This window comes from Dermacentor andersoni, chromosome 8, assembly GCF_023375885.2.
Source record: "Dermacentor andersoni chromosome 8, qqDerAnde1_hic_scaffold, whole genome shotgun sequence".
NCBI classification, from domain to species: Eukaryota; Metazoa; Arthropoda; class Arachnida; order Ixodida; family Ixodidae; genus Dermacentor; species Dermacentor andersoni.
This window is the reverse complement of record NC_092821.1, coordinates 109,932,848-109,958,416: the sequence shown is the minus strand read 5'-3', so window position 1 is coordinate 109,958,416 and position 25,569 is coordinate 109,932,848. Positions and strand designations below refer to the sequence as shown.

Here is a 25,569-nt window from a genome sequence, read left to right as displayed (position 1 = left end):
CAGAAAAAAAGAAAAACCGCGCATTAGACGGTTACAGTACTTTTCATGCGCACAATAACGGAACACTTTGTCAGCAATGTACTGGACTTCCACAGGGTGTTTTCGGTCCGCCCGTACAAGTTCATCATTTGAAACTGTTCTAACCACTACAAAGAGGACTGCGATACATGTAAGCATAAGTTACTTATGCACTGGCTTAAAATACGAATAAATACAACCTTGCAGCTTTCTAAAAAAAAAAAAAAAAAGTGCTGCCTGATTAGGGTGAAATATGTGGCTTAAGAATTCTGTAAGCGTCCAACATTCTTTCAACGCTATGATCTCCACACGCGCCTGCCTAGCACCAGCCCTGTAGTTGGGGTGCTGTGACCGTTGTGGCCAAGAGACAAAGGACTGCGATGCAAATGGGCTTAAGATCAGGCGCCGACTTATAATTTCAACAAAGAGAGCATTACCGCCTTCCAAAAGGCACTTTGCTGCTTTATTAAGGTGAAATATGTGGCTTGAGTGCACGTTTAACTGTACACGTTTATCTTTCAGCGCTACGGCCACGTGGTCCTCACACGCTAAGTATTCTGCGTGGTACTTATGCTTGCAAATAAAAAAAAAAAAATTTAACGCATTGCCTCAAACTTGATACAGTTGTAGTTATTCTCTGTGCGATAAAATTCTAGTGCAGTTAACTTACTCGTTGAAGCAGGCGACTAGATGGCCCGCACTGCAGGTTCACAACGTTCCAGGGTGAAGGCAGCGGCGAAGTGGTCCGCGTCAGTTTGAAGGCTTTGCGTAGAAGGAAGCGCCGCAGGAAGTGTGGCGAACGTTAGTCGCACGTAGTGGATTGGCGAGGGGTGGCCGGTTGGCGGCGGCTCACTGCTCAACCTACCCATAAATTGTGGACCAGCCCAAAATTGTTGATGATGATGATAATTATTGAGGGAAAAAAAGAACACTGCGTGGCCACCGTGGATGCCGTTATATTTTCTGAGTTCATAACTGATACGAGCGGATGGATGCACGCTAGGAGCCACGGTGGAGAAACGTTGCAAGTAGCACAGCCAGTCTTTTCAAGACTCATTGAATTAATTTTAGGCTGGCGTTGCGCGCACTCGTTTGTTCGAGCAAGTCTACTTCCAAAACAACTAAAATAAATATAGAAGCCAAGCCAAGCTTAGCTATTAGACGAGTTAGTACATAGGCTATAGTTAGTACCATTCAAGCATGTCCTAAAATACCGTGCAAAAAACCAGCGATGGTAAAAAAAAATTGGGTTATTCAACAAAAAATGCAACGCAACTTGTAAAACGTTTAAAATTAGAAAAAAAAAGACATTGTGCTTATCGCGTACTGGGCCAAGACAAGCCGGCAAGTGAAAGTAACACTGATAACACGTTGGTTTGGTCCGATGTCCGTCCAGTCCGATTTCACGTGCTTTTTCGAGCATGTACACGAACGACTACGCGTATTCGATTAGGCACTATAATTTTATGGTGTACGTAGTATGCTAATATTCTACGGTATAGGTTTTAGGGCGCTTGGCTTAGTTTCTTGGTGTCGGCGGTGTTAGCGCTTCAACGTCTTGGATCGGCATGTTTACTGCGTGCTGTTAAATCACTGCTTGGAAGGCGTTTCTCGGTGTTCGAACCTAAAGCGGACGTTTCTTTCTTTTTCTCGTCGCGATGGCGCTTTTGAGACCGGCGTGGCGGTCCGTGCTCCAACGCCTCAACGGCGCGGCCTTCAACCGAAGCGGGCGCGTACTAACGTCGGCGGCACAGGCCCCGGCGCGACCGCTAAGCTGCGAATCCGACCGTCAAGCAGCGCACAGCCGGAACCCGTTCTTCAGCAAGTACGCCGACAAGATTCGAGAGCTGGAGCGGCGAGATCCGGACGCGCTGAAACGTCGTCTGGACGACGCATCTCAAAAGAAGAGTACGGCGAACGCGTCTTCGAGCACCGAGCAAGCGGCACCCAGTAAAGGCTCCGAGAACCGCGATGCCGGCGCCCGCGAAGACGGCCGTAGTCGTGCTACAGACGGCGACGAAAAGGTGCTGCAGCCGGAACCGACCTACGTGCGACCCTCCAAGTTCGACGCGGATACGATACGCGAACTACGTTCCCGCTGCGAGACTGTCTCCGACCTCACGGACGCCTGGAGACGCTTGCACGCCGACAGGGACGCTGTGTGCGCCGTCATCCCCAGTTCGGTGTACGAAATGATCCGCGAGCGAGCCAAGGACTACCCGGTGTTCCTCTACCCTCTGCCGAGGAAAGCCGGCGGCTACGAGTTCGTGCTGTCGCAGTTCTTGGGCGACCAGTGTCACATGACGCCGCTGGCCAGCTACCAGTTGCACGGCAGCGAGGCACCGGCGTGCCTCGCGCTGAGCTACTATACGCAGCTGGCTTCGAGCCAGGACGGGGCTGTGGTGCTGATGAGCGGCGAGTATGACGCCAAGGTGATCGGTCCGACGGAAGCGCAGTGTCTCGTCAATCAGTTGCAGCTGTACTACGGCGGTAACGAACTGAGGAAGAAGCTGCTCCTGTGGAACTTCAACCGCGAGGCCCGCTCGTTCAATTACGAGGCGCTCATCAGGGAGTTCGAGGCGTCGGCGACGCTAGAGCAGGAAGGTTCCTCCGTGAGACAGAGTTGAAGGAACTCTATAGAATTCACGACTTATATAGAATTCGCGACTTGAAAATAGACAATGAACACATCGATCTCGTATTGGTGTATGCGTCTGCTGTCTGCGTTCTCCTTTGTGGCCAACAACCCTCATAAGAGTACGCATTGACCAGGCCAATGCCACCTCTAACTAGGTACATTATAGCGGTTCATACGAAGAAATAAGGCGCTGTTTTTTGCTGCCCGTATGGGAAGCACGGCCCGGCACTTTCTAACTTGACGCCTCTCATATGGGCGGTGGCAGCGCTTCCAAGCTCTCTCCCATGCAACAATAGGTTTGTTCGATTCCAAAAAAGGTGCACGGCACCGCAAACGAAAAGGTGTAGGTGGTGCCAGTTATGGTGCGCCGGGCTGCACCCACTCGCTGCAAGGTTCGAGGGTGCAGTGCACCGCGGCGGCACCTTGCCTTGCACCCCGTTCGATCGAGCACGGGGGTGCAGGGTGCACCGCTGCACCTCGGGCAATCGAAGGTCTCAGTGCGCTGTTAATAGGTGTGTAAGGTGGAGACAAACTTGGCTGAATCGAGTAAACCTAAATGTGGCCACTAGAGGCACTGATGTCTAACTACACTGGGACCCAACTCTGACCATGCCGGTAGTGCAGGGCCTTGGCATGCTCAGTTGTGAGGTTACGTTCTCCTTTGCAAGTGGTTGATTTGTCACCAATACATTTTAAGTTTCGCTTGTTTCTTCGGGCTTCTGCTAAATCTTGCAATTATGCAGTTCTGTTGTGTGGCGCTGCGCTTGCAGAAACGGCAGACTTTTCGTCTTGTAGGATTTTGTCGCACGGCGAATGGAAAACGTCTGCATACTTGCGTGACCTTTCAGTGTTGGCACCCGATTTCCACAAAGCTGCTTCTTTCGAGCAGTTGCACTAGGAACTTAAGCTGCCTGTAATTAAGCCATACCCGATAAAATGCTGCCTGCATATATCTATGTTTATTGTCTCATTGTTCATTGTCTGCACATGATTATCATCACATCGGGTTCTTCATCTTCATCGCTTATGAGGACTGATCTTGAGACTGATCTGTGCCCGTAATTTTTTTTTATTCACATACCCTAAGGGCCCTTTATGGGCATTACATAGGGGGTTAAAAGAAACCCAATAAAGTGATCATATTGCATAACACAGTGAAAAATCAGAAAAGCATAAACAAACATACGCTCAGGAAAAGAGGGAACATATCTGGATAAAAGAAGTGTTTGAGAACACGCACACACGTGGACCACAATGCTCAAGACAATTTAAAAAAGAATACACTTCTGATAATAATCTATTAAGGACCAGCACAGAGTAAGCACTTCAGTTTGTTCACAAATGTGTAGTGTGGTCTGTCTGCTACGTCTTCAGGGCATGTTGAAGGTCATGTTAACTGCTACATCACAATATATATATTGGCTGTTTAAAGCCTTGCTCGCATATAATATCGCTTTCGAGCATTTGCTAAACAATGTTTTTTACAAAGGCTGTAATTTAACCGCACATGTTCAACTTCACATGCTTGTTTTCCATAAAGTCCTTCCAATTTTCGCCAAACTTGATCTAGATGGCACTAACAGTTCTCCCAGAGCAGTGGTCTCATTTCTGCACTATTCGTAAGTCACGTAACACTTCAGAGTGCTTGTATAAGGAATTCATTCCAAAGGCCGCAATTAATGCTCGCACATCGTCCGTTAGCCTTATCCTGATTTTAACCAATTATAAACATGCTGATTCGTTTCGTCCACCGAGGAAAGCCAGGGACACATGTGAATGTTGCATGTGTGTAATGCGCATGCATGAAAATAAAAAGAGAATGGGTTCAGTAAATATATGCAAAGCACCTAATTAAGCTAGGAACACTTAAGTTGTGCCACACATTACACCTAACACGCTCCCCATTTTCACCAAATGCAAGCTCGGTGTGACGCAGAATTCATTCGCAATACACTCTAAAAAATAGCTGAAAATGTCTGTATAACGCTTTCTAGCATCTGTTAAAATTTTTTACAAATACTGTAATTGAACCACGCACATCTGACTTTGCATTCTAATCTGCCGGAACATTCTCTTTACGTTACCTAGATTCTATTGCTGCTGCAGGTTTTTAAAGATTCCACTTACACTGCAAATGAAGTAATCGCACATAATTTTAATGCTAGAAATGTTGAGCTAGAAGTATGCGTACTGCTCTCTGGTAGCGCCCGTCCCGACCCATTGAAGTGCCACCTGAGGCAGTGTCAGAGCATAGCGCCACCACGTGGGGAAAATGCAGAACTCCGCAACCAGGCGACTACGATGGGAGAGTTGGCCATCTGAAAGGCATCTGGTTAAAGCAGGCATTGGCCAGCTGCGGCATTAACAAGTTTAATTCCACGTGTTCTGATTATATTTGTCATTGCATCTGTGCACGTCTGAATGCCAGTGTCATATAGGCCTGCAGAACACAGAATTTAGTTGAAAGTAAGCACTTGTCCTGTCATACTTGTGCTTTATTTTTTACTTTTCATAAGTACGCGTTCAGCTGTGTGTAGTGCATCTCTTGAGCAGCTGAGCCTTACAGTCCCATGGTTAGAGCAAGCTGTGAACTGGATAGCAGTTTCGTGTTGCAAACACCCTTGAAAAGTTGAGCACCTTTTAGGCCTTAAATTGTGGCACACAATAATTGTCACTAATTTTGTATTTGTTGCCTTTCTTTAATGCCGTGTGACAGCAAAATTTGGTTCCCGGAACACTACGGGACACTTGGATGCACACAGTGTTCATGGCGGGAAAGTACCATGTGTACGGCATTAATGTTAAGCAGAAAATTTGCGTAAGGTTGATGATGATTGCCTGCGACAAAAGCTGCATCCTTAAGGGTGTTCGATTCTTATGGTATCTTCAACTGGTCGCCTTCATCCTCCGAATCAGAATCGACCAGGTTCGGCGTTCCTCGAACTTGGAGGCAGGAGACAGATGTGCAAGCTGTATGTGTGACTTTCTGAAGTACAGATGTACAACTTGGCCTAGCCGAAGCTCGCAACGTTCCCATGAAAAATACCAGATGCGCCGGTGGCACGAGCGTTCGTTGAGATGCCAGCATGCGGCAATGCTGTGTTGCGATGATGTGGCAGGAAACACTCAATGACTGCTCCGAAGAAAGGGCTCCGAGCACCCGAGAGCGCTCGACAGGGAAGGCGAGAGATCAAATGCAAGAAGTGCGCTCTCTTTCAACCACACAAAGGCAACATTGCTTGTGAGAGCGATCTATAGTGTTGCGAAAGGACCAGCTGAATGTGCCATTAAAGAGTCCGAGGTGAAAATTTGACCGATATCGCCGACTGAGAAGTGCCTGCTGTTTGCAAGCATGCACCACTGGTGGGACTGCTGCTACATTGCTTAAAAACTGCTACAAAGTGCAATATGTCCTATGTGCTGCTACAAAAGCCTGGTATTGGCAAAAATTGCTCCATGTCTGCTCCAGAAGAGGTTCCGGAAGCGGTAGCGATCATGAAAACGAAACTACAACTTATACTCGGCGTTTGTGTGCACATGGCGGCAGGTTGTTGCATCCGTTTATGAATCGGCATCCCTCATGTTTGCTGGGCCTGGGTAAACAAAACAAACAAATCTGGCTTTTGTTTTGTTTGTTAGTTCTACTTGGTACATGCTGTGTAGACTTCCATTACATAACACAGTACTCAAGGACGTTTGATGTCTCCATCAAAGCTTTTGAAGAGAGGCCTTCTTTGGCAAGTTTAGATCGACTTAGGTTTCATGTGATCTAGGAACCTAAACACTTTAGTCTTGTCAAACTAGATGATTTGAGGCCTAATTCTAGTGCACGTGGGACAACGAAAAAGGCGTAAAAGTGAAGCTTGGAACGAAAAGGATGCACCGAGTTAGTGCAGAGCTATGTGCAAAGCAATAATTATGTGTAATTAGCTAAAAAGGCCCAAACAAAACCCACATATGCTTGTCTAAAACCGGAACAGGACATATGGCTTTCTTTAAAAATAAAGAAAACAGATGCTGGCCAATCGCAGAGACAGTGCAGTTTAATAAAGCAAGACATTAAAGAAAGGTAATGGTTAAGCAAAGTGCTCAAGTGTAAGATGATACTAAAGCTGGGTAAGGTGGCAGGTCTCAAAGAATCTGCCCTGCCAACGAAGCGTGGTGGACTCTATGTACAGAACAAGAGTCCTCGACCTCAAAGAGAATGGCTGCACAAAACAACTTGTCTGCTAAGTAAATGCGCTGCCTAACAAAGAGAGCAAAGGCCTTGCTTTTCAACAATGGGGATAGAACACAACTATTCTGCATTCTCAACCTCCACCTAAATCTAATCTGCAGGAGGACGTTATTGAACTTGCATGCGTGCCATTCACCACGCTTGGGCATCTCTCCTCTGTAGACCGAAAGACTGATAGGCCCTTGAAAAGTCACTAAGCATGATTTACAAGATCTGCAACAACCGCCTGGCAACATATGTGGGGGAGACGAGGAATATCCGCATCTTCGACAGCCAACGTAGTGTGGTGGCCATACACTGCGAGACATTGGACAGCAGGATCAATATTGTTGGTGCTGTTGCCATTGCGACCAAGGGGAACCTGTCAAAGTGGTTCTACCTTCAGTTGTAACACATTCAGGTTGCTGCAAAGATAATGAACTGCTCGCTGGTAGCATTGTCCCCAACATACACGCAGGGCCTGTGCAATGTAGTCGCTACTTACATGAAGGTTTCTGAGAAAGTTTGAAACAGTCAAGTCCAACTCTTGCCGAGTACACTAGACCATTATAGTATCTATGGTGTTGCATTTGACTTCCTTAGGCCAAATCTAAATCACACAGATGACAGTTCGTAAAAGTAATTTTGTCTGAATTCAGTTCGATCACTGTAGTTATACCCCAGGGTAGTATGCTCAGGGCTCCCTTTTAATATTTTTGACGAGATACATGCTATGCAGTCGATGCTGACGACACTAGGTTAAATTTTTCAACTAGCATCTTTGCCGAGCCAACTTAATTTTGAATAAACTACATGTGTGGCCAGTTGTACTATTAATTTGAAATCCTAAAGCTGTATTATTTCACACGAATAACAGACAAATTACTTTCAAGGAAGATCCGATAGTAAGCTACTCTAAAATTGAACTTAAAAGGAAGCATTAGCTCGGGCCCAAACCCAACTATTCAAGTTAATGTAAACCACATGAATTTTTATAGGTCGTAATTTTTAATAAATTTTGTAAAAAAAAGGGCTATCATGTTTGCAACTCTAACTCTGCAACAAAAAACAATATCAATTCTGTAAATTGCAACCAATAACACAACTAAAGCAGACAAAATATGCATTGTACACTGCTCAGAAACATATCACTAATATGAGAGGACTTTTCCAAAACACTTGTAAACGTAAATTTATGCAAGTTGAAAATTCATATATGAAATTGTCTGCTTCAATGGATGCAGTTCACAGAACTGTGATATGTGTTTAGTGCAGTTTATGCAGGCCACAAATCAGAATTCTGCTTCCTAGAGCTCCTAGAATTTAACATTCTCAAATGGAATACATTTCATTCAACTCGGTCCAGCTGTTCTCATAAAACCACTTCGACGTTTTAAATGTATTTTGATAGGGAAATTGAAGTTGACCCCAACCTACTGCTTTTTCATATGTATATATAATGCGGTTTTATGTGCCAAAACCACTTTCTGATTATGAGGTGCGCGGTAGTGGAGGACTCCGGAAATTTCGACCACCTGGGGTTCTTTAACGTGCCTCTAAATCCAAGTACACGGGTGTTTTCGCACTTCGCCCCCATTGAAATGCGGCCGCCGTGGCCGGGATTCGATCCCGCGACCTCGTGCTCAGCAGCCCAACACCATAGCCACTGAGCAACCGCGGCGGGTTAATGCTTTCTCACAAGACACCAAAGGTAAAAGGCACTCTGAAAGTCATTTGGTACTTGCGCATGAAGATGGTCAAGTAAAGAGAGCAAACCACGTTAGCTGTACACTCATTTGAAGCAACACGAAGCATCTCGCAATACCAGAAATACAGACTTGAGACATCGTTAAGTAATGTGAAAACGACAACAGATGACAGCGAGCACAGAACACTTTTCCACGCAAGTTAATAATGTCTCAAGTCTGTAATAAGCACCAGCTGGTCCAACTGCCTTCTCTAATTGGACCAGAAATACAGTGTATTGGCACATACCACATTCGCACAACTATGGAACGCAAATGCTGTGCTGCTGGCTACCAAGGTGATTACGTAATCTTAGATAATTAAACTGATATTTCGTGTCCCGATATTTTCTCTCACCGAAGGAGTCAGAAAAGCAAGCTTTCTTTTGCGACTCCAAAGTAACGACGCTTGGACACTCGTGATGGGGCAATGTGCCAATCTGTTGTGTTTATTCTCAGAAGAAGAAGCCCAAAATTTTGCCTCCCAGATGTTTTCTCCTTGCTTCCTCGTGGTCCATGATTCCACCAGACGTGGTCAGCACAATGTAACTGCGTTTGAAAAAGAGAACACGGCACGCAATGAGCGCTTGTCGCAATGTCCCTTTGTTTTTGTTAGCATTTCAGTGCTTCGGTGCAGACAGCCATCTACACAACGGCAAGACAAGCAACACTCTGGGTATCAGCGAATCAGACCGCACTGCTTGGGTGATGGCAGCCTAGAGGTTTGGGACAGATGATGGTGTAAACTTCCATTTCCTCGATTCTATTTGGACTTGTCATCCACCATTTGTGACCAGCTGATGCAAGTGGTAAAGGTAGCAGAGCATAGCTTAGACTGCTAACAAAAAAGAAAGAAAGTACACCATCATGGCCCAGGAAATTAATATGGCACGTGTGAGGGCACAACTTTTGTCAAACAAGCTTCAGGACTGATTTTTAAAAAAATTTCTTTACCCACAATATTCACATTCAAGAAATGGGTGCTATGCACTCACTTGATATGTTTTCAGCATATTAGACATGGTACAAAAAGAAAAAAAAATTTTTTAAGTGTCGAATTCATGATTTCATTAGAAGCAATAGTGAGTCACTCCAGATAATTTTTCGCCACCTTGGTTATTTAAAAGTGACTGACAACCAATTTTCATGGTAGCCATCTTTCTTTGTTCAATGGAAAGCTTACCAGTCATAACGCCTAATTATGAAATGCTAATGCAGAAAACATTGTGGAACAATTTTTATCAGAATTTTTTTATTTGCAGTGAGGATGTAGTCGTTCACTGGAAGCATGCTGACAACGGTGATAGGTGAGCGTGATAGCGATTAGATGCGGGTGTTAGTGGGAGGCAGACGACAACCTGGCTGTGCTGTAAATAAGTATAATTTCGTTTATCAAGTCGATGTTCCTGCGATTCATGTTTTCCAAATGGTTAAATGATTTCTGCAATAATAGCTATGTGTTTTCCTGTCCAACAGCGTTGGTATTTTCCCAGTTAAAATGAAACCAACCGGGTCGAAAACGAAATGACACCTTTCCACGTGACATGGAGTTCAGTGTGTTGCCGTAGCCACACGTGCGTTTTTGATTCCGAAAGCGTAGGATTCTGTGCGAGTGTATAATCATATACCAACTGAAACTTTAAGCAGTAGTTATGATGTACTTAATAACGATTGACTTACGTTGAGTACCTTCATAGAATACATCCAAAGTACGAAGATTTCACCGCCAGGTCTTGCCACTTACTGTTTCTTTAGACTTTCTTTGCCAATTAAAAATTGTAATTCCCACTTAAATCGCAAACCGCGTGCTGGATTCTATTGCTATAAATCACGGTCATTTTATTTCCATCAACGTCTCGCTACACATTCTGGCTAGTTGTCAGTCCCTGAAACGTGCACCTAAATCTAATTCTGCCCCCATCGAACCGAGAGGGCTCATCATGGCGGCTAATGCATACGCTAACGGCCTGGCCGTGCTAAATGGTGCGGCCCGGCTTTATCCTGCACGAATAGTAAGTCAACCCAGATTGCACGCTTCACAGCACTCAATGTGACCGCGCACTGGTGCGTGGCCCTTGAACATGCTAATAAGTGCGTGAGGTGCACGGCACGCATAGTGTATGTGTGGTCTGGGCTTAAAAGGCAACTCCAGCGGTTTTTCGGTGTACACGGACCTTAATAAAATTTTGAATTCATGTTCTCATTTGGACGCCGATTATCTGTGCCTAACAATATGACTGCAAGTGATTTAGTTTTTCTGAATAGATTGGTCATGACGCATGTCAGATAGCAATACTTGTTGGGGGGCTAGTTGGTGCATGTTTCGAGAAGAGGGCTGTAGCACCGAAAAAGACAACACATAGCAAGCGAGACGGGACAGGCGCAACTTTCAACTGTTTATTCACTGCGTACGCGAATGAATATAAGGGGTTCAGTGTGTTCAGTATTCACCGTGCATGTGTGGTTCTTGTGATCCATCTTGATTTGTCCTAATATTAATTCGCATACGCAGTGAATAAACAGTTGGAAGTTGCGCCTGTCCCGTCTAGCTTGCTATGTGTTGTCTTTTTCGGTGCTACAACCCTCTTCTGGAAACATGTCAGAGACTCATGCCCACGAATGTATGACTTCTCCACTGGCCACCCTGTGTTTGTGATGTCAGAAGCTACACCACTACCTCGACCAGAAACGACGAAGCTGGCTCCTTTTTTTTACGAAAAGACGGCTAACAATCAGCGCTTTGTCAGATGTCGCAAGAGGTGCTTCTCTTCGTCTTGCCGCAGCACAATGTGTCGAGATGCAAACGGCAATCTTTCAGCGCTCATATCGTTGCTGATATCGTCAGCTTCGCCTTTTTGGCATTAGCACCATATGCACTGCGTCTTTAGCACACATTGTGCCGTTTATATTTCGACAGTGTAGGAGCTGACGTCATCGACTCACCGTAGACGCCACAAGAAGCAGCTACCTGTCTTGGTACCTCGTTTATTGGTTATTCAAAATTATTGATGTGTTTCCAAGCAAACTGTACCACCTTACCGGTGACAGGGCTGCCAATGCCGTTTGAAAATGACAATATCATAATATGGTTTAAAGAAATGCCAGAGTTGCCACCCTTTAAGTTTTGTGTAGCTTGAGGCTAGTTCAATCCTCAAAACTAATTGAAATTAGTGAGACTGTACAGCTAGAACACCGTTAAGCAGTGTAGCCAAAGTTTCACGTATACGCAAATGGCCCAGTCCAAGCATGAGCAGACTCATCTGCTCATGCTTCTTGACTGATGTCACTTATTGGCCAATAGCAGCCATGTATATAAAAATCTGCTACATGACGAAATACGGCAGCTACCGGCACCCCTGGAACGGGTTGGAAGAAGGCTTCTGTCGAAGAGAGAATATGAGAAAAATGTGACTTCGCACCCCACGCACTTCACACGAGTGCAAAATTTAGCCGAGATATTGACCGAGATAGCATATGCTAACTAAGAATATGTTTTTTCACTAAGCTCGAGGGGTGGTTCAGGACCCCTCTAAAGCTTTGGCGCCGATGCTGTGTAGCTGAAGTTGGCATGCCACTGTTCCCAAGCCTGCACAGCTTGCTGATAGCATAATTTCTAAGGTTACGACTGCTTTCACTAGGCAGAAGCTGGCATCCCATGTGCTCAACATGTTGATGGCATTGCTTCCATGATTACAACACCTTCCGTGTGGCTGTCTTGATAATTAAAAGGGACTAAAACACAATGGCGCCTTTTTTTTTTTTTTTTGCAGACAACTCACAATACTGCACGAATGTAAGCTACGCAATATATTCCTAATAAGCGATCGCAGTGTCATAGATTGATGTCACATCCGCTGCACGAAACCACTGCATTGCAATAATTTCACGACATCCAACAGGCCTTTTCTCAGGCGCACTGGAAGTCAAAGTGACACCAAGGGCTCATTCCCATCGGCGACTCGCAGAGGCTGCATGACGGCAGTAGCAAACTCGCTGAACCAACCAGCAGTGCAAGCACAGGATGTAGGAGTATGCCGACTGCCATTGCCCACTGCCATAGCAATGCGAGCCAGATGCGTAGACACTGCATCACCGATCGCTTTCAAGAGAGGCGCCGTACGCAGCAGCCGCCGTAGTAGAACGCATCTCCTGTTTGCGCAAGTCTTGGGAACTCGGAAAACCTTTGATGCAACCCGATTTCTATCTGTCTACACACACACATGATCACTTTCCTTTCAATTACGGCATCGTGATGAAGTTGGCATGTCTTTGCAGTCAACACTTCCATGCGACAGCGCAAATGCAGAAAACGGGAAGACTGATGGTGCAACACATACTACAGCACACTGAGGAAGCTATGGCAGCTAGGCTCGAAGCACGTAGGAGGCGGCCATTTTGATATGCCGATGGCGATATGGTAATGAAGATTTAGGGTCATGCTTTATTCTAATGCACACGCAATTTTTGTTACCTGTTTTATCGAAAAAAAAAAAAAAAAAAAAAAAGTGCGTGTTAGATTCGAGTAAATACAGTCAGCCAAGGTCAAGGATAGGGCAGCATCTGCGAAGTGTCAGAAATTTTGGCTACTGCATTTGACATGTTCACAACCGGTCTCATTGTACCACACCGCCTAGGTCATTCACACTGTCTAAACAGAATTTTGAATTGTGAGCGGGTGTGCTGGCAACAGCTTGGCTGACGTGTTATAGCATCCAGTGTGTATTCCACAAACAACTTACCAATTATTCTAGCTCATCATACGTAATGCGCTCATGCGCAGTGTGTAATGGCGGCTGGGCAAGTGCAATTGACTGGCTTTGACATGCCAAGCACAGAGCCCATGAGAGACACCATAGCAAGGGGCTCCAGTTTAACTTAGAGCCCATGAGGTACCCACGCCAGACCAAGGTACACAAGCATTTTTAGCATCGTGATCCCGATCAGAATGCAGCTGAGGGAACTGGACGTCAAACCCACAACCTCACATGAAGCTCGCAACAACTGTCGCAAAACGCTGTTGCGCATGTGAGAATACGGCTGCCATGAGCATTCTCTACATGGTTAGATACGAGAAGCATACGACCAACCAATGCAGGCCTATCGCACCTTGGGACACTGTTTTAGAAGCGCAGCTCGTAGGCGGCCATTCCTGGGTTGAGCGTCAGCATAACCCAGTGCATGCCACTGCTTGCGCGTTCGTTGTTTTTTTCTACAGCTGACTCCGATGCCACTCATAATGCTAGTGTTGCCATACTGCCATCGCTCTGTGTAGGTCTGGAATTCTTTGCCTCAATACATCGCTTGCGAAGTGGCGATTATCTTCCAATTATTCTAACCACAATGCACACATGCAGCTGCCGAGGCCGGGCACTCGCTTTCCAACCACACGCTCTTGAACGCAGAGCAGCGGAGCCTCATTTGTTACACGAGTGGCACTCACTATTTTGCAAATTGTCAAATGCAGATTCGTTGTGAACAGCCGTGGCTAAGAAACCCGTCTAAGCATGGGCGCCGCATTTTCTTATATGAACCCCACAAGTCATACCTGTAGTATGTAAAACCATCGCAACAGGACATTTAAACGAGCTAAGGTCATTGCCCTGCGACGAAAGTGTGAGCCGTGAATGATGCTTGATGGAAGACACATGGTCAGTAGAGTGCTAATACTCCCAGCTACACACCATTCATTGTTGGACAATGCACTGTACACATGTGTAGCAAGAGGGGCGGTGACCATGGCATAAAGGTGCTAAGCATGTGTTACTACAACGTTTGAGAGCAAGCAGTAAGTGCATCCGTGATGCACATAGTCAATCTCATGAAACCACAATGTGTATTTCACAAAGACTGGAAAACGACAGCCCTCTAGGGCTAGCCATACTGCAGTTAGACTTGCAGACATCTTTCTGTGCTAACGGAGGGAGAGTTACAGGGCTTCTGCTGTTCTGTCAGCACGGCAAGCAGTCCACCAGAGTACGATAGTGCTTTTGGCTTCCTAAAACAGATACTGGACCAGCATGGCTTGCTAGTTGAGAAGGTATTGCAGTTGCCAAAATGCTCATTACAAGTGAGAAATTAAAATTCAGCACTAAGGGGCATAGTTTGACTCAATTTAGTATAAGTGCTGCAGCAAATAAGATGTCGGTGCCTTCTATTCCCAAGCATAAAACGTGAATGAGACAGCATGACTATCTTCAGAAACACTGTCACACATGTGTATCGACTCCGTAGCCTTTTCCCTCCATCACCACCAAAAACTTGTCGCAGTGGGCAGAATCCCAAACACAGCACAGTCAAGCAGTGAATGCAGACCCTCACCCAAACTGTCGGGATGGCAGCAGGTTGCGCATCCACGTCTCTGTGTCCTTCAGCTGGACGTCAAAGCGGGGGCTGATGACGCCGCACTTGTTGAGCCGGCCATTGAGGAAGACGACAATCTTGCCTGCACGGTGATCATCGACGATCTCGAACTCCCCAATGTAGCCTGCAAGACAACGGGGTCCAATAAGTGCACTGAATCCAAAACTGTCACAATCAGGCAACAAACAATGATGCAGGAATTCAGTTCCTCTTTTGAGTCTGAACTGTGAATCACGCGTAAGCAAAGCATTTGGGGATTGCAACACCAGATTTCCCGTGTATCTCCAAGTCTGGCACAGTACTTCGTCTCGAGCAAAATCTGGCCATGTCACGCAGTGTCATGAATCGTGTGCAGAAGTGAATCAAATCACTTAACAGCAACAACGCATCACAACGGACAGTTAGGTGTGAATCGGCGGCAGCGACAAATATCGCTGGATACAACCGAAATCGGGACATTCAGTAGCTGGGCGTCAGGCAACCACCCCGCCAAAACACTAGCGTTCATGAACAAAAGAGGTTCGAGCCTGAATGAATGCGGGCCATGAGAGTCGCCGTCTTTCACGAACGAGCGATACCAACTACGAACACTTCGGTCGCACAACATGCGTCATGGCCTCGGCGACGGAACAATACCTTGTGCCGCGATAAGAGACAAATTAGGACTTGTTAACACAGGTCTTTTAACAATCACTACTGAAGTCAAAACAGACCCCGCGTCATGAAACATACAAGACTATTCCGAAGAATTGGGCTAGAACTTGATCACGCACAATTGAACGACGTCTCCAAATCGCACAGCACACTGTCAAGCGACGCGCTCGTGAATGATACATTCAATGCATCGAGTGTGGAGATTCTTACCGTGCTTCATCATGACTGTGAGGAATTTGATGATGACTTTGGAGCAGGGCCGGATGAGCACCTGGCGCTTGCCCCGCTTTTCGGCATTGTTGATCGACTTGAGAGCGTCGGCCAAGACGTTCATGCGCACCATTTTGCCTGCAAGGCAAGGAGGACGAAGACATGAACGAACTGAACGTGCACCACCGAGCCGGCAAGCCAACAGCACGTCACGACATGAAACACACTTCGCACTCGCGGTGAATTTGGGTTTCTTTCACGGGACACCGAGTTCAGTATCAACCACAAATATATGCACGAAAAGAAAGTACAACCTTTAATTTATTTGAGGACGGCACCCTAGGAGCGGCATAAAGCGAGAATTCGCGCAGATGAAACAGATTGAATATGTTTCAACACAACATTACCTCTGAGGACGGTGGCGGCCGGGAAAAAGAGGACTACTCTCGCCCAAACAAGAGAGATAGAGGCATGCCTAGAGGGCGCTGTAGAACACTTTAATTCAAACACTTAAATGATGCTTTAAAAAAAACGTTAAACATATATTTTGCTTATTTTAAACGTTTACGTCTGCATTCATTTTGATTACGCAACTGACATCTTTAGTATATGCCTTCCTATGATAGGCTGTGGTTATTGACGGTTGGGATTACTGATTTGTAACAGCTTATCATAAAAGCTGACGCCTCCAACCTCAACATTCTTTCTTTGCAATCACGGAGGCCACACTATAGGTGTTCTGTGACCACACAACCGCATTGGCGACGCAGCGGCTTTGGCGTTGCGCTGCAAAGCCTGAGGGCGTGGGATCGAATCCCGGTCGCGGCGGCGGCATTTCCATCCATTTTGATGGGGGTGAGATCGTGAAATGCAAAATTGCCCGTGTACCGTGAATTAGGTGCACGACAAAGGACCCGGAATCCAATTAATCCGGATTTTTTCCCTGCTACGGCTCACATCATAATGATATCGTGGTTTTGGCAACAGTTCTGGCAAATAAAATCCCAGAATATATATATATATATATATATATATATATATATATATATATATATATATATATATATATATATATATATATATATATATGTGTGTGTGTGTGTGTGTGTGTGTGTGTGTTTTACGAAGGCCACATAACAGCTCGTATAGCCTCCGTGATTGCCGCGGACCTTTCTGCGCTAACTGCTGTGTATGGGGGGTGTAGCATGAGCACAGGACCCCGAGAGATGTCAAGAACATCAAAGGCGGCTCAGAGTTCTCCATGTGATCCAGGCGCGTCCAAGCGGTGACCGGGCGGTAGTGCGCTCGAGTCCGCGCTATTATTAATCGACAGGTAGCCGTGGCATTTTTTTTTGTGGTGGCAACAGTCGGCCGTCGCGCCGATTTGTTGTGGAGTTTGATCCGCTACGGGGGCCCGTTCGATCAGACGATGCCGTGATCTGGCCACTCTCTCCACCGTGCCGTGGCACCGATGGCAGCCTTCGGACGAGAACCCCTAGCCGCCGCAACGAGTCTTCGAGACAACGACCCCGCTAACTCTCTGGGTCCGACGAGCCGTCGTCTACTTTGACGGAAACCCCGTCTACGTCGGGACTGTGTGTCCGTGCCCGCCGCGGGTGCACAATTTCAGCGAATCGGACGCGCTGGTGGGACGGCGCACTTGAAAGGAAAAAAAAAAAGAAAAAAAGAAAAGAAAACAGAGAGGAGCGACCTGCGCGGTCTGCTGTGCCCATCCTGCGGGGGTAATTAGCAGTGGCTGGGCCGGCGGTGGGTGCCGTGACTCACCGCAGCGCGCCTTGACGCCGTTCTTTTCGACGACGCCGAATGCACGCGAATGGCAGTGTCCCGAGTGGTCACCAGTCAACGCTGGTGCCGCAGGCACGTGCCGTACTTCGCCATCGGAGTGGCCATCCTGAGCGTGCAGATCGTGCTCGGATACCTGTTCTACCTCGCGCCGGCCTCGGAATCGGACGCCCGACATCTTCCAGCCGTCCGGACGGGCGGCGGGTCGAGAGCGTCCGACTCTCAGGTGACGGTCGACCAAAAGTCGGGACTGTGTGCGATTCACGGGTCGCACGCATGCATAGTGGCGCGCGCTCTCACGCGCTATGCTGTAGTTCTTTTTTCCCGCAGCTTCGTGCGCGTGCTGTGGCACTTTCTCCAGTGTATTCTTCTTCTTTTGCCTCGTTCTTCCTTTTTTTTTTCTTCAAATACTGTGCATCGCGCGCGAGGTTTGTAACTTCTTCGGTAGTGCATTTATCAAGCTCGATCAGCACCTCGCGCGCGCTGTTTCGGTGTCGTGTGCCCCACTCCTCAAGCAAACAAGCACCGACTCCACGCAACGGCGTCAGATGTGTAGTACGTTTCGTGCGAACCAGCAGCGCACCGTTCACGCTCCTATAACTGCACCCGCTGGTTTTACGTACTAAATGTGTCTCTATGAAACGTGGTCTTGCGGCGCAAATTTAGACGGGACACAGCGAGATACACCTGGAAAATGCCGAACTACAACTGAACGTTTGTCCTGTGTGTACATCGCCGTGACACCATGTTTCATAATACTCGTAACGTACTATAGCCCACGCTGTAGTGTCTTGAATAAATGTGGCGTTGTTGCGGCATGTCAAAGGCAGACATGGTGGCTTATATAGTAGGACGAGGTTCATCTGTATAAAGCAGGAGAGGGTGACCTGATATCATGCGCCCTCACCAGCAAGAATATTGGTGCTGTGATGCTATAATAGTTAACACCAGCAGCATGATTGAGCCCAGTCCCATGTCATGCAGAAACTGCACCATGACCCACACTGTTAGTGCGGCACGTCTTGGGAGGCGCCAAGCGAGGGGATTTAAGGACAAAGTACATTTTTGTTTAAACCTCCTTGGTGCGAAGGGCTCAGAATGAAGTTTTCTGTGGGAATGATCTGGCATTCCTGGTTGCCACCTATAAGAGGTGTAAGCCTGTCACTCAGTCATGTATGCTGGGCAGATGTAGATTAGGTGAGTGTATCTGGAAATATGGCAGTGGCCGCAATTTAAGGCTGCTCTCACAACCGTTGACGTGCGTTGAGGTGTGTGAATGCCACATCCTGCTATGTCCTAATTGCCCAGCACCTGTGTGGACATTTTCCGCCTTTGGTGGCTGTACGCTAGCACTCAAGACATTTGACTCATGATGCTTGGGGCACTCAAACTAAAGCCAAATGTTCTAGATGACTTTTGCCCATTCGGTGACAAGAAACAAGTGCACTAATCCATTCCTGTAGTGCTTGAATCAAACAGGGCTGCATACATTTCTTTGATGCCCCTTTGCTAAATTTTTGGTACAAATGCCTTGCGGGAAATCCCTAGAATTAAAGAGAGAAAGAACGTGAATGCCACGGCAAGCTGTACTCTGTGCACCAAACTTGTGTTGCATCATTTTAATTGACACACAACAACCTCATTTCAGTCTTAAACTTGTGCACCCGCCGGTGGTGATGGTCTGGTTGTGACCGGTGATTGGAGGTAAAGCTCCGTACTGCAAGAGCATGTACAAAGCTTGTGTCGTGTCTTGAAAAAGCAGCGTGTACTATAGTGCCAAGTTGAATGCCTTCCAGACCATAGTGCTAAGGTAGCAACTGGAATTTAATTCTGTGGCCCGTCTGTTGCGTAATGTCCATAAAGTCTGCAATGTCAAGGGCCAAAGTGTAACAAGGGCCTCTTAGAGTGCATGCAATGAGTTGCAACGCACGCTTAGAGCTCCGTGCAAGGGGCAGTTGCTAGCAGATGAATCTGACTGCCTCCCGGATAGCAACTACTTCGGCAGCGGCTGACATAGATTTGTGGTCTACCTTGAACTGTCGCATAGTAACTAGTTGTGCTTCGAATTCAGGTCGAACCAAATTGGCAAAAGAGATGCTGAACTGCTCATTTCCAAAGGGTGAAGACAAAAAGGCAAGCCTGGGGTCTCTGAAATAAGAAATAGAGCTAAATACTAATGTTAGAAAGGGTGAGATTCCACCTTCTGTACATAATCTGTATTGCCGCTGTATTCTAAGTGGCTTGCCAGATGATGCATTTCATAACTCGCGACACAGTGCCCTTACTAAAACTTTGCTTTACAATTTTTTCCAAACGTAAATTTGCCTAATTTCTTAGTGTCGACGGCTTTGTAAAATGATACAACAGTTGCAGATCTTGCGTTGTATTGTTTTGTGTCATTTACTTATCTGAAATGTCCAGCTACAATAGCTGAAATGTCTGCTAGACATTTCAGCTGCTTCAAGAATCCTAGACATTTCAGAGCTGCTTCAAGAATCCTTTTGACTGTTCCATCACTGCTCTCTCAAAGCTCTGCAGAGTTAGGAGAATGCAGGATGTTTATTCATGATCACAGCATGAATCGCAGCAATCATAAAAAACATGCAATGCTGTGGGCCAGCGGAGAAACCTGATGAAATTGACAACTCTACAAAGCAACACTGCCCAGTAGTTACATGGTGGTACAGTTGGCCACAATATTTCATGGGGCTTAACACTTGCGAAGAAGGCAGAATTTTTGGGGAAGCCTGGGCATGTAGGCATTGAATACGATGCTACCGTCAGTGATAGTTGTCATGTGCTATGCAAGTGGTTCATTAAATTACATTGGAATGCCCTAACAGAGCAGAAAGAATACTTGTCCTTGAACTCATGTCCCGTAAACTTTTTTTGCCCAACTGTAAATATGCCATACGCAGGCAGTTATAGACAATAAATTGCCACTGCCAGTTTGTACAAAGGAAGTCCAAAAAAAAAAACTCATTGCACGGACATGCTATTCATAATTGAACTTTGATTTGTAATTTGGAATGTGTGCCATAGATTAGTTAAAATATATATTAGCAAACTTGCACAATCGGTTTATTGCGTATTTTAATTTATTGTGCAAGTAGCCTCTGCCTCTTCGAGCAATCCAGCACCACGATTAGATTGAGTGACGTCCAAAACATGGTGACCGTGATGCGTTTCCGGTTCATGCCACCAGGAACAACATAGCCTTCAAGATCAGCTTCTCTTGCTCAGAGGGAGCCATTACAGGGGTGTGGATTTGGACATGGCCTGTTGTGCCACAGGCAATATTTTTAAAGATCTGTGTAGCTTGTTTCGAAACAAATGGTTTCTGGATCAGTTGTGAAAGTAGTGGGCTTGCGAACAAATAATCTCACATCTGCTGGTTCGGCTGAGCTCATTATGCTCCCCATATGATTGCAGTCTGAGGTGCACCTTTCGCGCTTTTGTTTCTTGTGTCATATATGCGCATTGCATACATGGTATGGTCGTAGCCGCGTGCCCTGCTTTTCCACTTATCTAGCAGAATGCCACTTGATGAATTTGTTGCAGGACCAAGATAGCTGGAAAAAACTGACTCATTTTTTTCACACGCTTTTGAGAACGGACATCTCGAAACTGGTGTCATCCCCAAATTCCACCCAAGTGGTTATGCCTTGCTAGCTCGTTAGCCACAACTTGTGTATTGCGATATGCACTCTCAAGTAATTAGTTGAAAATTGAGTCGGGTAATTTTGTTAATTAGTCAAACATGCATTTCAATTTCTTGTGCTAAAGGCCTCTTATTCAAGTGCATAGCGTGTAGACAGGTGATCTTGAAAAATTCTGCATAACTGGTTTTGAAACGCTGCGCTATATGAATGAATCGTAAAATTAGTGGGCTTGCCAGCAAATATGCGTACACCTGTTCCGACAGTAGATGTGCTAACACTCAAATGGCTACAGTCTCAATGAAATTGTACGCTTTGAGCTTGTGTCTCTTGTGAAATGTCTGCACATTGTGTACGTAGCCTCAGCGTAGCCTAACTGGCCGTTCGCTTCGTATCTCGTACTAGCAGGCCAGCATTGGGCGAGAACAAAGCGCCCAGTCAGATGACGAATACAACAACGAAGACGAAGATGGCGTACAGCATCCACGCTCGGAGTCCCGTCGAAGCGGCAACCCACCAGCTTCGAACGACGTCAATGGATCAGAGGCCGTCAACTGGGTTCAGCTGGGGTTCCGACCTGAATGCGACATCACCGAGAAAGATGCCCTGTCGGCGATTCGGCGCGCCACTACGACTCCGTGCAAGCAGGAGTTGGCGAATGTGACATGCCTCGTTCGCCGGGGCCTTCTATACCCGAGTGAGCTGCCAAGGTTTTGTGACAGTTCTCCAGGTAAGATCACTGGACTGGATGCGCGAGTGGTCGCACTTTCGAGGTTGTTGTAATGTAGTGTAAAACAGTATTTCAGTATCTTTCAGGCATTGAAGCCGAGCTGCAACAAAACTTCAGTTTGGCTGAATTGTTCTCAAGTACAGTCGCGATCAAAAGTTTGGGGACCACGGCACCAGCAAAAAATTAATATATATATGCTGAAGCACAGCTCTGTGGCCTGGAATTGGGTTAATACATTGTATTGGTGAAACGCACGCGTACGTGTGTGTGTGCTTTTGATTTCAGCCGGAATTCCCAGGCTGCGACAAGAAAATAAAAAATCATGGCACCCTCGGTCCCCAAAGTTTTGATCGTGACTGTACGTAGTATATGTTATAGAAGCAACATTGACGTTGCTGTGGCGCTATTAATTGCCTAATTTTGGTATTAGCAGCCCCTGACCCTTTCCACAGTTGTCCAGTCTGGTACGGTCGTCACTGGAATTTGTATGAATGGAACAGAGGACGAGAATAGTTATAATGAAGAAAAATACTTTGTAGTGTGAAGGAATGGCATGTGTACTTGTTAGGTTGCCTCTAGTTGCAGTTTCTGACACTAGGTAATGGTGCTTGTCGAATTGCTGTAATAGTGACACCCTCTCCACTTTTTTTTTCTCGAGAGCGCCACACGTTGGCACCACCAGCTCTGCTGAGAGGGCGCTCCAGCCATGGCTCGCTCGTTGCCGTCGATACTGAACGCGATCGTTTGTCACCCAAGCTGTATGTTACTCAATTCAGAGAGTGTACCTTATCTAATTGGCGTGCTCCAAAAGTACCATACCATTTTTTCGCAGAGTTGCTTACACAACATTTTATTTTGTATTTTGAGACATTAAGCACTACTTGTTAAATACATGTCACTGGGTGACCCACAGTCACTTTTGAGGCACTCTGATTCAGAAAGAGAGACAGTCATTTAATATTCGAAGTCACCGCATGTGCCAACATTTCTTGAATACTTGGTTTGAAGTTTTGATTTCATGTTTGTTAAGCAATATCGTCTGATTATGTTTAAAGCTGCCACAGAAAAAGGCTTCATGCATTCTGTGTGAATGGTTATTTGTAGACCTTAAAGGTCACACCTCTAAGGCGCATCTGCATGTAAAAATTTTTGAGGTTGTGGGATCGTTTCCATGGCTGCGGCGGCCACATTTTTATGCACCTGAAATGCAAAAATGGTTGTGTACTTGAATTTAAATGTGCATCAAAGAAATCCAGGTGGTCAAAATCGATACACAGTCCCCCTCCAAGGCATTCCACATAACCTGCAGCCCAGTGTCAGGACGTTAAAACCCACGATTTAAACTATTTTCTTTAATCTTTGAGGGGCTAGCCTTACAGACACATTCAGAGGTCACTGCCTCTTAGCCCCTTAGATCAAACCTTTCCGAGCCTGGCTGGAATTCACCGCAAAAAACCTTCCTCGGTCAGGACGAGTGGTTGGTGCACATCTGGGCTGCTTCCGCGATGACCGCAAGTCGCGCATCTTCGAGCGGCTGGCCTCTCGGACACGCTCCAACTCTCGACGACACTGCGTCGGCCTCTGCCTGCGTCTCGGGTTTCCCTGGGCTGGCCTACAGTACGGCACCGAGTGCTTCTGCAGCAAAGAGAGGCCCGCGGCGAACCTCACGCTTCCGTCGCGCTACTGCGACATGGTCTGCCCGGCCGACGAGAGCGAGTTGTGCGGCGGCTACCTCGCCATGGACGTCTTCTCGACGGGGCTGCCCAGTGAGCGCAAAAGCGAAGCGATGCATGCACGGAGAGCTCGGAGAGCTGCTTCTTCTCGAGAATCTCCCTTTCCTCTGAAAACTGTCGCCGCCTCGGACTCTCCTCTCTTCCCTCCTCGGGCGTCTTCCGAGGTCTCCTGTTGCCTTGCTTGACAAGGTAGATGACGCTTGCTGCTCCTCATCTGCTTGTGGTTTAGTACTAACTGCCTCAGACTAATTTGTTCCTCATCGACTCTGTCCTCCCGTGATGGCTTCTTTCCGAGTGACTCCTTAGTGTCCTGTGGGTGTCTTGAGGAGTCTCTTGTGCCTTGCTTGTTGGGGTGGATGGCACTGCTGCTTCTAGTCTGCTGGTGTTTAGTATTAACAGTGGCAGCTAGCGCTAATAGGCAGAGTACACGAGGGGCACGCTAAGGTGACACTAGTGTTGAACTTCCAATTGGATACTTTAATGTAGTACAGTGCAGTCCACTTATAACGATACCACATATAACGATATATCGGTTATAACGATGGGTCGACATGAGAGTGTCATTTTATGCATTAGGTCTATGGGGAAAAAAACCATTTATAACGATAGGTTATTCACCACATATCGGATATAACGATCAAAATTTTGCAGTCTGGATGGCGTTTTCCGTGCCAAATAATCGTAACGTTTGCGTTGCTTAGTTCCCTGAAACGAACGATGTCGAGACGAGGCGATGTTTACCTCCGTAAGTTCGTATCTGCCGCCATTACCGCGCAGCGCGTCTCGCCCCGCCCGCGCACGAGTAGGCGCAGCCAACGTTGGCGCAGCGCGCCACAAGATGGCGCTAGCTGCTTCATGCGCGTCGGCCACAGTCGCTCCGAAAGAGAGAGAAAGAAAAAAAGAAGCGACAAGCAAAGCGGCGCGGTGGCGCCCGTCCCGCGTCTCTCTCGCGATAGCAGGCTGACGCCACCGAAGCAGCGTGCAACCAACGGTTCAACCCAGTTCGAAGATGGCGCCGACAAAGCGCAAAGCTGTGTCTCTTGACACGAAGATGGATATCTTGCAGGACTCTCGATGCGGCTTCAAGGTGAGCGCCCTCGTGAAGAAGTATGAGCTCGTCCAGTTAACGATATCAACCATCTTGAAAACCGGGAGCACCGCGATTGTGAAGGCAGGAGCTATCGGCGGCCATTCCGATCAGCGGAAAAGGGGTAGAGACCCTTTGTACGCCGATGTTGAAGAGGCGCTTTGCCAGTGGTTCATCACCAATTGCTTCAAGAAGGCGGGCTTTGCGCGTAAGGACGAACTTCCCCAACCCGCTGAGACCGACCCGGTGGAAGTCGCTGACATAACCGAGCTCTGGGAGCTCATTCCTACTGGTGACACAGGTGGTGTGTCGAAGGAGGAGTTTTTGACTGCAGACAGTGCTGCCTCGTTCTGCGATGAGGTCACCGACGAGGCGTTCGCCGAAGATGTGCTGTCTCGACAAACGCAAAGTTGTGCGACGGTGGCGACGGCATCAGCGACAGTGATAGCGAGATCGACAGTGGCTCCTTGACTCCGACCACGATGTCCACACAAAGTGCACTGTCGTCGATCGACTCCTTAATTGATTTTATGCATGCTAAAGGATTGCCGCCAGTGTTCGCGCAGCAGCTGGAATCCATGCACACCGCGGTTGTGAAGCTGAAGCTGCCGCAAAAGCAAGTGCAGATTTCGGACTATTTCGGCGCGCCTAATCCTTGACACGGTCATTGGCGCTAGAAATAAAGTTTGTGTTTCACGGCCTACTGTATACATCAT

The 25,569-nt window shown here is 46.9% G+C and overlaps 3 protein-coding genes across 7 annotated transcripts in view; 2 read left to right on the top strand and 1 right to left on the bottom strand.

Moving 5' to 3' along the window:
- Positions 1 to 3,608, top strand: LOC126529228 (ATP synthase mitochondrial F1 complex assembly factor 1). The gene has a single exon (XM_050176832.3). It carries the CDS (start codon positions 1,677 to 1,679, stop codon positions 2,643 to 2,645), a length of 969 nt encoding a protein of 322 aa, XP_050032789.1. The 5' UTR covers positions 1 to 1,676; the 3' UTR covers positions 2,646 to 3,608.
- A 5,429-nt stretch (positions 3,609 to 9,037) lies between these two features.
- On the bottom strand, positions 9,038 to 16,350 carry LOC126529232 (small ribosomal subunit protein uS8). 2 transcript variants are annotated; one of them, XM_050176836.3, is made up of 4 exons: positions 16,249 to 16,350; positions 15,842 to 15,979; positions 14,936 to 15,101; positions 9,038 to 9,166 (listed from the first exon to the last, which is right to left on the bottom strand). In XM_050176836.3, the coding sequence occupies exons 2-4, from the start codon at positions 15,972 to 15,974 to the stop codon at positions 9,073 to 9,075; spliced, it is 393 nt and encodes a 130-aa protein (XP_050032793.1). In that variant the 5' UTR covers positions 15,975 to 15,979; positions 16,249 to 16,350; the 3' UTR covers positions 9,038 to 9,072. The 2 variants fall into 2 exon arrangements, with proteins under 2 accessions (XP_050032793.1, XP_054925681.1); XM_055069706.1 differs by having other exon boundaries at positions 16,156 to 16,258.
- Positions 16,351 to 16,990: 640 nt separating this feature from the next.
- oxt (Xylosyltransferase oxt) overlaps positions 16,991 to 25,569 on the top strand; it is a 64,740-nt gene continuing 56,161 nt past the window's right edge. For 2 of the 4 annotated variants that reach the window (XM_055069707.2, XM_050176826.2), the window contains exons 1-3: positions 16,991 to 17,870; positions 21,709 to 22,033; positions 23,503 to 23,799. In XM_055069707.2, the coding sequence (XP_054925682.1) occupies positions 17,676 to 17,870; positions 21,709 to 22,033; positions 23,503 to 23,799 (817 nt within the window). In that variant the 5' untranslated portion in view covers positions 16,991 to 17,675. The remainder of the gene's footprint in view (positions 17,871 to 21,708; positions 22,034 to 23,502; positions 23,800 to 25,569) is intronic. The other 2 variants (XM_050176827.3, XM_055069708.2) reach the window with 2 other exon arrangements.

Excerpts from the sequence above, each read along its gene's own strand:
- LOC126529228 (XM_050176832.3), top strand. The coding sequence starts at position 1,677 with ATGGCGCTTTTGAGACCGGCGTGGCGGTCCGTGCTCCAACGCCTCAAC.
- LOC126529232 (XM_050176836.3), bottom strand. The coding sequence starts at position 15,974 with ATGGTGCGCATGAACGTCTTGGCCGACGCTCTCAAGTCGATCAACAAT. Across the intron at positions 15,102-15,841 it reads CACAGTCATGATGAAGCACG|GCTACATTGGGGAGTTCGAG; the intron begins GTAAGAATCTCC and ends GTTGTCTTGCAG. Across the intron at positions 9,167-14,935 it reads CTGCCATCCCGACAGTTTGG|TTACATTGTGCTGACCACGT; the intron begins GTGAGGGTCTGC and ends TTTCAAACGCAG.